At 42.7% G+C, this 12,895-nt stretch overlaps 1 protein-coding gene across 6 annotated transcripts in view; it reads left to right on the top strand.

Moving 5' to 3' along the window:
• The window catches only part of CREB5 (cAMP responsive element binding protein 5), a 356,885-nt gene that overhangs the window by 104,938 nt on the left and 239,052 nt on the right, over positions 1-12,895 (top strand). For all 6 annotated transcript variants that reach the window (XM_048838465.2, XM_048838467.2, XM_075125771.1 and 3 more), the window contains one exon: positions 11,059-11,231. In XM_048838465.2, the coding sequence (XP_048694422.1) occupies positions 11,059-11,231 (173 nt within the window). The remainder of the gene's footprint in view (positions 1-11,058; positions 11,232-12,895) is intronic.

Here is a 12,895-nt window from a genome sequence, read left to right as displayed (position 1 = left end):
GCTGGTAATGCAGTGGAGATGCCGCCGCTTTAGAGCTGCAGCAACTCATCAGCTGCTAATCCAGTCACGCTGGGCTGCTCATCAAATCACTCAGTGTTGCTGGAGTATTTGCTTTCCAATGTGGTCATTCTCGCTCAAGCTAGGCTAGGCTGTCATGTGGAATAGCTCAAATGTAGTAACACTAGATACATTTTTCAGTGAAGACAAGACCTTAGAGCTGCAGCACAGAATTACACCCGTTGACTTCAGTAGAGTAGGATCAGGCTTTAGTTTTTACATTTAGAAAGATAATTTCAGTATTATTACCGGACGTCCTTGACTCACCCTTCCTGAGACTGTGGTGCACCTCAGAAAGGCTTTCTGATAACGTCTTGTAGAACATACTGTGTAACCCAGTGTATAACATCTATTACAGGTACGTGTATACAATAATAAGGATAAAAGGAAGAATTTTTAAAAGAGTTCCTTATTCGTAACTCCTCCAAGTAAACCAGTATCTCACGAGTAGCTCTGAGGGTCTTCTTTTCTAAAATTGTTGATCTTAACTCCCCCCCCCCCGCCACCTTTAAATGAAAAGGGAGTTTCCCCACAGGTTCTGTGATGGATACCTAGGGTACAATTTTCAAAACTGCTGGAGTGACAGCCCCCGAATTTCAAAATTGCTTGAGTTACTTAACCTCCCATTTTTCAAAATAATTTGGTCACTTAGGCTCCTGAGTCCATTGACTTTCAGTGAGACTTAGGCTCCTTAGACTACTTTTGTGCTTTTGAGAATGTTACTCCTAGTGGCCAGATACTTCTATCATGGGTGCACTATAAATGCCTACAAAGATAGACAAGTATAGCTTCAAGGCCTGATGACTTCAGTGAGCGTAGGATTGGTTCCCCTCCATCACTGATATATCTATTTCTTATCCGGGGTTCTTGAGAATACAGAGTATTTTGTAACGTTCCAACCCCCCGCCTCGAGAAAATCACATTTTTAACATGTGACTGAACAGTCTTGCCAGAAGTTCAAGAATACAGGAACACACTTAATGCTCCTGGCCATTGAATCTTCAAGCAGTTGTGCAGCTAGCTGTGCCGTGTATTCAGGGAGAAAATACCAGCTCCCCCACAACGTTTCTTCTCAGTTCTGTGATGTGTCACTAGCAGCTTTAAAAGAGTGTCCATTTTATATTCTGGCTTTTTAGTAAGTATTTCATTCCATTTTAAATGTGTGAGAAATAGATCCTTTAGCATCACTTTTGGTACTTTTATGTGTCGACCTTTTTAATGACTTCATACCTTGCACTAAGGAAGGGAATTAAATGGATTTAAGCAGTCTGCAATAGGATATTCCTAGTGCTCTCTTCCTATGCTTAATGTTACTACACAGCATTTTTGAAAAGTTCTTTGCTATGTGCTTAATGTCCTTTTCACCTTTCTAGTGCCTTTTCCCATACAAGCTGTACAGATGTTACAGTTTGAAAATGTATTTTATTACACTCTTCATCTACTAACCTCTACCCTGTTTCCTGCATGCCCATTCTTTTCTTATTTCCTATAAACTTTAAATTGACTTTTTTCCCTGTCTCCTTTCCATAGCATTACAAAAACAATTCTTGCTTTTTTTGCAGTCAGTTTTTTGTGCCAGTTCCTCTGTTGGGGTTGTTCAGAGTGTACAAGCTCATGCATAGTGGTACAAAATTTGGCCCCATGTTTATGGTTCAGTGGATGGGCTTTGGGAACAGATAATGCAGCTGTATTCTTTGTCTTTACCAGAATTGATTTAAACAATGTGGAACTAAAATATGAATTTTATCACCAGGCAATTGTAGTGAGGAGATTTGGTATTTGGATTTTAAAAGACCTTCCCTCCCAGTCCAGAGAGAGAGAGAGAATTAACATCAAGTTAGTGATTTTGATCTCTGGTTACATAAGGCTATAAGCACTTTGGTGAAATACGTTGCTATTAAATTACCGTAGTTGCTCTATAATTTTAGTTGACAGTGGCCTCCAAGTTTCTGAGAGAGATCCTTAGTTGTATTCTAAGCAGGTCTCATTCAAGGATAGTGGTTACGGAGTTCTAATCCATCTCTTCATGCAGAAGTGTGTGTGTGTGCGTGCAGTTAAGGTTGTGTTGAGAACTCCATTGTAAGGCTTATTCTGAGGAAAGCACACACACTGCTCTCATTTAATCTCAATAAGTTAATGGTTTGAAAATTTCTGTGTGTAAAATAGGCTAGAAGAATATTATCAGAGAGATAAGAGTGTTTGCGGCGGGTGTGTGTGTGTGTGACAACTTAGAATATTTCTCCTTAATGGTATGTGTGGGCATTAAACTTGGTATCACAATTGTCTGTGTAACCTTATTGTAGCTTGTGATTTCCATAATTTTAATGTTTTTTTAAATTTATTGTATTAATAGATATGCTCAATGATACATTTTTCACTTGAGTTACACTTAGCAACCTTAATAACTTGATATTTTCTGTTTTGAAAAATATATATATGTACATGATACATTTATTGAAGAAACATACAAAGTTGCAATGAGCCAGATTCTGCTTCCATTAATGTTAATGGCAAAAGACCTATTCACTTTAATGATTATAAAATATTTTGCAAAATACCCATATGTTGTATGCAGTTGGTCTAGATTATATGTGGGAGTCCCCTTTACCAAAGAGTGATTCTTCAACCACTGCAGAAAAGCTCATTTTAAACAGGAAACTCCTACATGATTTGTTGCCCATTTGTGTATGCTGGTATGTGCTGTACTTACTAAAAAATGTCTTGAAGACTTGGTAGCTCAAGGGAATAGTAAGTGGACACAGAGCAAGTCTGTGGTCCAAACTCCAGGTCCAGAAGTGGTGAGCAATGAGTGAAAATCAATGTCATCTAATGGGCGCTTAGTAGCCAATAAAGAATGAATCCATATTCTGTGTTCTGTGTGCTAATGGACAGGTATCCTTATTGCAAATGACATCAGTTGGCTGCTTATTGGCAGCCTCACCAGAGGAGGTACTATTAAGAAAGGAAAGGGTAGTTTATCTCCTGTGACTATTGAGTTGCTTGATTCTCTCCTTTAACTACCACTAGGATGTCCACTAGTGGTGTTTGGGATGTGATATGTACACCTGTCCACTAGACCATGGAAAAGAGACCCCCTAGAGACTTCTGCCTCTAGAAGAAAAGAGTTATCTATCAGACAAGCCATTGAACATGGGAGAAAAATGTCTTGGGGACTTGGGGAATGTCTCTTGGGAACATAAGAAAGGGAGAACACTGTATTTAGCCCCAAATCAGTCTGACTTAGTGGTCTATCATCCTGTTGTAGGGGAGAGGGGCTAATCATCCTATTAGCTTTAAAGGAATGTTATGTTTATACATCTCCTTGTGCATCAAGTGTATATATAATCTATAGATCAGGCAACATATTTAAAGGCTAAATAATATTAAATATTCAATGGAGTGCACCTGGCCCAGGGGTCTACTGTAAAGGCTTTGCAGTGTTACCCAGGAAAGAAGGGAGACCTAGATTTTCTGTTCCCAGTCCTAGTCTCTCTCCTCTTTGTTGAAAAGTGATTAGGAATTTTGACTGAGGTACTGTATTTAGCCCCTGGAGAAAATAAATCCTCTGTAGCTCTTCAGAACAGAGACCGCCTTTTTCTGTATCTCTCCAGTGCCCATTCCTGATGCCTGGTGGGAATGCACATGTATAGTAAAATGATTAATAATAACATAGCTCAAAAATGTCCTCTGCTGGATGATCTGGAATAGTGCCAATTCGAGCTGGTCGTGAAATTTTTGACAAAACAGTTTTTCATTGGGAAAGGTTTCTCAGGACAAGGATGGAATTACTGGTGTGAGAGAACAGCCAATAGCCCATTTGTTAGGTCTCCCACATCTCAGGTGAGTGCCTTAGTCAGCAGGCTATTGGCTATGCTAGGTGGTCTCTCTCTCTCTGTGTTTTTTTTTTTTGGGGGGGGGGGGGTCAAAAAACTTCATCAAAGGTCTCAATTTCATCCCAATGTGAAATGGGAAGATTTTTGAAATCTTGAAAGTTTTCACAGGACAGGAATACCATTTTCCATCCAGCTCTAGGGCTGATGGCTTCTGAAGGGAATCTCATCCACTCAGCTATCTTCTCTCAGAAATGTGGTGGCAGTGATACAGGCACGATCCTCTGGCCATCCTGATTGAAAAGCATGCAGAATTTCTTAAAAGAAAATATAACTGGAGACCAACACAACCAAATAATGATATAATCATTAGTTTGGGGTTTCTCTGCTTTACTCGCTGCTGCTGTTAGAATTTTTTTCCTTGCTATGAGGGCCTGCAATCCCTTGAAATAGTGTCTGCATTTAAATGAAACCTATTAAACTTTTTTTTGGAGCAGTTCAGATCTATTTTGGATCCGGTTCAGGGCTCAGCATTGATGCAAACACTTTTTGACTGCTCTGTAAATTCATAACCATCATACAGATGCAAATAATTCTTAGGTTGCAAAACTCTCAACTTGTAAATGTAAGTCATGCCAAGTTTAACATTTCATTGGGAAATCTCAGGCTTTCTTTTTTGTCAGTTGGTACCTAGGTACAGATCACACCTGACGACAGCACTTGGCATTACTCACAGGGATTAATTCATTGGATGTTCCCACAGGTATTTTAGTTTTTCATCCCTCATGCATTTTACCTATCTTTAACACCTCACTGACAATATAAGATGTTTATTTTAAATAATTATAATTTTCAGACTGCATCACAAGTTTATGCTTGTAGGCTAACAATTACAGTTATAATATCGAGTGTGCAATCAAGGCTTGTCATACACATTGTAACTCAAAGCGTCAGTATCTCAGGGAGAGTGTGAGACAAGTAGAAGAAAATGAAAACATTGAATAAAGGAACAGAAACTCTGACCCCAGTCCTGCAGTGAGCTCTGCCCTTGCAGAACAGAAGTGAAGTCAACAGGGATCTGCACAGGCACAGGGCTCATTACATGCATGTGTGGGGCTCATTACAGGATCAGTACGTGTCTTTTCCCCGTGTGTGATATAGTACTCTTTGTTTGTTGGCCTGTTTCCCTTTGCATATTATGGGTTCCCAAACTATACATCCCAAAGCCCTACATGGGTGGAATGGGAAAAAGTGGGGTAGATGCATGGAAGAGAAAGCATCTCTACTGCTCTCTCCCCTGCTCTGAGTCCAAGCAACTCTGCCCTGCCACACCTGCAGTGCATACTCAGGCTGGAGGAGGAGCTTAAAAGGAGTTCACTTGTGGGCAGCTGGTGGAGATGAGAAGCTCTGCAAAAGGAGCACTGTGGATGGCCCAGTTGCCGGGGCCCTTGCAGGGAAAAGGATCTTGGGCATTTGCAAGGGTAAAGACTTCTTTGTTTTGTTTACCCATGTTTGCTTTCCCCTCTTGCGTGGGGAGGCTGGTAGGAAGTGATCCAGGGAGGCAGCCGCATATCACCCCAGGGAGCAGGACTCAGCCGCCTATCATTGGGCCCTGGTTTGGAAACCAGAGGAGAGGGTGGGCCTGAGTTCCCCTGCCCACCCTGTGATGGGGCTGGAGACAAAAAGCCAATCCCTGATACTAAAGACTCAGGACTATAGAGACCCCATATCCCAGAGAGTCCTGACTCTGGGACTTTGACCGGGTGAAGCTTGAAGCCCCTACTGGGCAATGGAACTAGCATTTGTTAGGCTCTACATACCCGAGAAGGGTGGACACAACTTGTGGCCAACCGGAGGCCTGAGTCACAGAAGGGGATAGATCACGGCAGGATCAGAGTGGCTATCAACTGGAGGTGCCAAGACAGGTCACTTGTGAGAACCTCACCAGATCCCACTAGCAGCACTTGTGGGGAGCAGACCCCTTCACAGGTCAGTGACAACAGTCTAGTGAGCAGAGGTTGACTGAACCTCCGATATCTGTGTGGGGATGTATGTTGCTGCTTCGTGCAAGTAGCCCCTTCTGGACAGGAAGTATATTCAGGGAGAGGAGTCATGCTGCCAATGACAAGAAGAGGCTGTGTGGCATGACAGAGGGGCCTCATCCTGTGTGGATTATGTTTATTTTCTCTGTGGCTCCTGCTTAGATCCACAGGGTAGGAATGCCATACCTCCTTCCTGCTCTGTAAAGCACCAGACCTCTCTACTTTGAGCAAAATATTTGTCAGACTCCACAAAGAGAACAGGGATCTGTGTTAGGTGTGGTCTTATGTAACATCCTAATGATCTAGAACAGCAAATAAATGGCATGTTAGTAAAACTTGCAGATGATACTAAATTGGATGGAGTTGCACTAATGAGGACTGAAATAAAGCAGGGAGACCTGGAGAAATTAGAAACACTGGCAGAAAGTTAATTGAAATTCAGCTCAGAAAAATTCAAGCAAATACTGTTTACTGGTGAAAAATGAATCCACGGAGAAATCCTGGGAGCTGGAAATGCTGAAACAGACTCGGTCATGAAAGTGGGCAGCAAATTAGATGTGATTTTTCAGAATGATATGGCAACAAAAAAGGTCAATGTAGTTTTGGACTATATGAGGCATGATGCCTTTGGCTGGAAAGGAACAGTCCTGTGCCACTACTCCTGGAATATCTTTCAGCTCTCTGCACATTGGGGCTGAGGTATTACTGTGTGTCTATACAGTACCTAGCACAATGGAGCCCCAATGCTGGTTGGTCCCCGGGCAGTGCTTAGTGCTATATTAAACATGATTAATTATTACCAGAATATTATTGGCAAACTGGAGATATTTCAGCGAAGAGCAACAAATAAAGGGGGCTGGATGGTTGGGGTTTAGGAGGAAAGATTAAACAAGTTCTAGATGTGCATCGTGCATCTCTAACTTGTCTGGTCATTGATATGAACAGAATATTTTTCTTGTATTATTATTTTATTTTATTATTAACATTTACAGTTATTCATTGCTGATAGTTAGGGTTTCACTGCATGGACACAAGAAATCCATTTGGCTCTGGTCTTGATCAGAAGCTTAATGAGTGAATATGTGTCTTTCCATTTACTTCAGTGGGCTTGGGATCAGGCCTGAAATGAATACAGTTTAGAATAAAGGCCAGGTGGCCTGATGTCTCTCTGGATTCCTGTCAGATTGTGCAGTCAGGGTTCGGAAATCTGGGCGAGGTGGAGAGTGATAGATACAACACCAAAAATACCACATGTTACGTCATTCACTTCATGGGCCATGCAGGAAACCCCTCTGGCTGCAAAAGGACTTTGAAGCGCAGCATAGGCACTGGGATTTACTTTCTCCTGGCTAGGTTTCTTTTTGTAACTAGCAAACTATCAGTGACATCACCATCACCTTTGACCATCATAAATTCTTTGTTGCCTTTCCTGTCAAAGCAGCTTCCAAAAACCTTCCTCCAGAGATCTCAGTAAAGCTGTTTTCTTGATCCTCACTAGCTATGTCTGGTGTTACCAGGTGTTTTTGTGTTTTACTTTGCTTACCTTGCTGACTCTGTTGCACCTTAATTTCCAACATTCCAGTCCTGTTTCCCTTCCAGTACTGCTACTTGCTCAGTATGGCTTGACATGATCTCACAACAAGCTGGATATTAGCATATTATTATTATTTTATATTTTATTTTGATGTTGTTCCCCTACCAAAACTGGGTCAAGGCAGAATTGTGCTAGAAACCCAGTTTTACTTTTGAATCTTGAGTATTGTAGTCATCATAGAAGATAAATAGTACTATTTGATTCTAGCTGGGAGAAAAGGGTAATAAGGGGATTTATTTTCATACCTCTTATTGAATGATGCACACACACATGCATTAGTTGGCCGAGCTTCCAGAAACCTTACGCTCAACAGCATTGGTCTGTCTGTTGTGTGATAACTTTTGAATGCCACATCCAATCAATTCCAAAATTTTAGGATATGTTCTGGGTATCAATGGGCATTTTGGGGAAAATTGGAAAACTGAAAGGGGGGGAAATGTTGGACACATGGGGTATGTCTATACTGCAATTAGATACCTGCGGCTGGCCTGTGCCAGCTGACTAGGGATCACAGGGCTCAGGCTAAGGGGCGGTTTAATTGCAGCATAGACATTCGGGCTTAGATTGCAGCCTGAGCTCTGGGACCCTCCCACCTCACAGGGTCCCAGAGCCTGGGCTCCAGCCCGCACCCAAACATCTACACGGCAGTTAAACAGCCCCTTAGCCCTAGCCTTGCAAGCCCAAGTCAGCTAGCATGGGCCACCTGCGGGGGTCTAATTCAGTGCAGACATATGTCTGAAGTCCCTGCTATTTGATTAGCACAGCCACAGCTTCAAGCATCTCTGCAATTATCTATAGCTCAAACAATTGATTGATGGTAACCAGCATAACAGTACTTCTGCTCATCCTCCCAACAGAATTTAACATGTTGACACCCTGAATAATTTATTTGTTGATGGTGCGGGGGTGAAATGGAGGGACATAGGGTGCACCCAGTCCCTAACCTGTGGGCAATAATGGGGGTCCCTATTATGTGGGAGGATGGAATGGGGGAGAAGGGTGAAATGGAGGGAAGAGAATAATAAGAGTTCACCCAGAATCCCTGCCATGGGGGGAGAATGGGAGACCCTGCTGTTGGGGGATGAGGGAATAGGGGCCCACAGACCCCCCTGATAGGGGAAGATTGGGGAACTCTGATGTAGGTGAAAGAAGGGAAGAGGGGAGAGTAGGGGTGTACACAGAGCCCCTGCCATTGATGAAGAGAATGAGGAGGGCCTTGAAATGGGGGCAGAGGAGCTATATAGAGTCTCTGCCGTTTGGGGGGAAGGTGGCAATGCTGGCACACACAACCCCTGGCAAAGGAGATATTGGGGTGATTGCATGGAGTCCCTGAAAAAATGGTAGGGTGGGAGGATGGCTCACAGAGAGATTGTGGGGAGTGGAACAGTGGGATGCAATGAGCCCCGGGGGTGTGCAATGAACTCAGCCTACATAAGCATTATGTAGTTTTCATTATCTTTGAAAACTCATGGCGATCGGGAGAGGCCCCGGACGACTGGAAAAAGGCTAATGTAGTGCCCATCTTTAAAAAAGGGAAGAAGGAGGATCCTGGGAGCTACAGGCCAGTCAGCCTCACCTCAGTCCCAGGAAAACTCATGGAGCAGGTCCTCAAGGAATCAATTTTGAAGCACTTAGAGGAGAGGAAAGTGATCAGGAACAGTCAGCATGGATTCACCAAGGGCAAGTCAAGCCTGACTAATCTAACTGCCTTCTATGATGAGATAACTGGCTCTGTGGATGAGAGGAAAGCAGTGGACGTGTTGTTCCTTGACTTTAGCAAAGCTTTTGACACGGTCTCCCACAGTATTCTTGCCAGCAAGTGAAAGAAGTATGGGCTGGATGAATGGACTATAAGGTGCACAGAAAGCTGGCTAGATTGTCAGGCTCAACAGGTAGTGATCAATGGCTCCATGTCTAGTTGACAGCCAGTATCAAGTGGAGTACCCCAAGGGTCGGTCCTGGGGCCACTTTTGTTCAATATCTTCATAAATGATCTGGAGGATGGTGTGGATTGCACCCTCAGCAAGTTTGCAGATGACACTAAACTGGGAGGAGAGGTAGATACGCTGGAGGGTAGGGAGAGGATACAGAGAGCCCTAGGCAAATTAGAGGATTGGGCCAAAAGAAATCTGATGAGGTTCAACAAGGACAAGTGCAGAGTCCTGCACTTAGGATGGAAGAATCCCATGCACCGCTACAGACTAGGGACCGAAAGGCTAGGCAGCAGTTCTCCAGAAAAGGACCTAGGGGTTACAGTGGACGAGAAGCTGGATATGAGTCAACAGTGTGCCGTTGTTGCCAAGAAGGCCAATGGCCTTTTGGGATGTATAAGGAGGGGGCATTGCCAGCAGATCGAGGGACGTGATCGTTCCCCTCTTTTCGACATTGGTGAGGCCTCATCTGGAGTACTGTGTCCAGTTTTGAGCCCCACACTACAAGAAGGATGTGGAAAAACTGGAAAATGTCCCGCGGAGGGCAACAAAAATTATTAGGGGACTGGAACACATGACTTACGAGGAGAGGCTGAAGGAACTGGGATTGTTTAGTCTGCAGAAGAGAAGAATGAGGAGAGATTTGATAGCTGCTTTCAACTACCTGAAATGGGGTTCTAAAGAGGATGGCTCTAGACTGTTCTCAGTGGTACCAGATGACAGAACAAGGAGTAATGGTCTCAAGTTGCGGTAGGGGAGGTTTAGGTTGAATATTAGGAAAAAAATTTTTCACTAGGAGGGTGGTGAAACACTGGAATGCATTACCCAGGGAGGTGGTGGGATCTCCTTCCTTAGAAGTTTTTAAGGTCAGGCTTGACAGAGCCCTGGCTGGGATGATTTAGTTGGGGATTGGTTCTGCTTTGAGCAGGGGGTTGGACTAGATGACCTCCTGAGGTCCCTTCCAATCTTGATATTCTATGATTCTATGAAGCAACAGAGTGTAGTGACCCCCTACTAGCAGTAGGCTACTGCTCGTTCTCTTGCAAAACAATCCATAGACTGGTGGTTGAAAGTGCTCTCATAAAGTTATTTTTATTCACCAGCCTTGCTGGGCTCTAGGACATCTACTGCATCTAGAAGAAATGGCTTTCTTATGAAATATCATGTATGGTTTGTTACTCTAAGACCATAAAACTTGATTCACTTGTCATTCTAAGCAGGTCTAGTTCTCGGTGAACAGCCGGAATAGTAAATCAAAGTGCCATGCACTCACCGTGAAAATAATTTTCAAAGGAAAAATATATATCTTATTCAGTCAGAGGAATATGTGCTAAACATCCCCATTATAAATCACGAGTCAGAACCACAGAAGAGTGATTAGTCAACTTCCAGGTATTTTCCATTTGTATTGTCCTGTAAAAGTAAATAGATATTTTTCATTTCTTTGTAGTTGTTAGAGTAAGATATATTGACTGGAGGTATGCCTGGAGCCAGCAACTTTTCATTTTTTGTTGACACTTCCAGATTCCTAATTTTAGGCATACAGCGCATGAAAACAAAATAAAATGTTCATTTTCTCTCCCCCACTTCTCTGCCTTTCACAGAATATCTCGATGCATAACACAGTCGGAGGAGCAATGGCAGGACCTGGAACCCACCAGCTCACAAATACTAGGATGCCAAACCATGACACCAGCGTTGTGATTCAACAAGCCATGCCATCTCCACAATCCAGCTCGGTTATAACACAAGCACCTTCCACAAATCGACAGATTGGGTATGTTCCCTTTGTTTCTATTTTTTCTCCCTGGCAGTTGTGGCATTGGCCCATATGTTGTGCTCTGAATACTTAAGGGGCATACATAAACATGTGTTGATCCCATCACCACTCAGGGGAGACCCCTATAATATGTGATGCACACCATGTGGAAAAACAGCCACAGTTCATGCCACTATTCTAAAGACAATGTATTTGGTTCTGTAATACTAGATTGTTGCATTTGGATGACTTCCTGCTTTTTTCCCTCCATTTTTTTGGTTCTATGTTGTTAAATTCCAAGTTCAAAACTGTTCTTAAAACTCTATTGGGAAGAAGGAAGACAGGTGGTATTTCTGGACCATCCTTCCAAGTGCTGAGTGCCCTTAGTTTCCATTTACTCAGTTGGGAGAAGAGGATGCCCAGCACATGGCAGGAGTACTCAATACCTTGCAGGATCAGGTCCTCTCTGTTTTGAGTGCTGTATTTATCTGAGGACTGCCAAGAGACAAAGTACAAAGACAATTTAGGAAATATTAAGGTAAATGGAGTTTTGGCACTGAAGACCTTTTTGAAATGGTGCCTAATTTAAATGATAGACCAATATTTATTCCCATGTAACTGTGATTTGTAAGGGTCTTTTGCTGACTATATATATACCATAAACAGTTATTGTGTTTACAAAAACTTTGTGTTGTCTGTGCCTAAATTTTCAGAACTGCATGCACAAAAACGTATGCAATACATCCACAAAATTTACTTTAATTACACATGAAGTCACCATAATTTAAGATTAAAAGATTAACTATATGTAAACATATAAACATTGTATATGCCAATTCTGTGCACAGTTTGGCACATACAAATCTGAAAACTTGGTCCTGTGTACCTGTGCAACATATAAAAACAGCGATAAACAGCTATAAAAATTTAAACCACTGGAGGTTCCAGAGAATGAAACAGCATTAGAGAGATATTATTGTGGTTTATCTTCTGTAGTTTGATAATGCCTGTTATATGCTTGGCGCAGTCCACATACATGAAGACAGTCACTGCCCCAAATTGTGGTTCACGTAATTGTTGATCGGCCTGCAGATTCTTAAAAGTAAAATTTTAGGGTGAAATCCTGGCACACAAGGCCCCAAAGGTTTCATTCTGCAGGGTTTGGGGAATCCCACAAGAGGATTTAGCATGCTCTTTGGTACTGCAAAGCAGTGCTCCAGAGTGATTCTGCCTATGGGATTAGATAAGGCAGTTTGTGGGCTGGCAGGATGTGGCTAGAGGGTCTTCAAACAGCATAGATCCATTTACCCCAACATGACTGTGGTGGTGGAAATCTTAGGCAATCTGCTTCAGAGGAGTCCCCACACCCTCGCCACACCATGGGGAAGAAAGTTTCAATTCCAACTCCATCCATTCAGTTTCATATAGGACTGCACTTGGCTTCCGAGCAACTGTTTAAGTACAATGACCAAGAATTACATGTGGTTTTGCAAGATCCTGTCAATCAGGTTTTGAGTTTGCAACAGTTGGGATTCAGGTTCCATTTGATCAGCTTGAGAAATGTAGGCTAAAAGGACCTGTTTCCTGATCAGTTGCTAATGTCTGCATTGGGGGACCTTATGTGATGACCGATATCTTAATTCTGTCAAGTTGTTGCTGCTGCTTTGTTGTTTTGTCTTGTG

The sequence above is a fragment of the Caretta caretta genome, chromosome 2 (assembly GCF_965140235.1).
Source record: "Caretta caretta isolate rCarCar2 chromosome 2, rCarCar1.hap1, whole genome shotgun sequence".
Taxonomy (NCBI): Eukaryota; Metazoa; Chordata; order Testudines; family Cheloniidae; genus Caretta; species Caretta caretta.
Note: the sequence above shows the minus strand (reverse complement) of the source record. Positions and strands in the feature narration are given on the sequence as shown.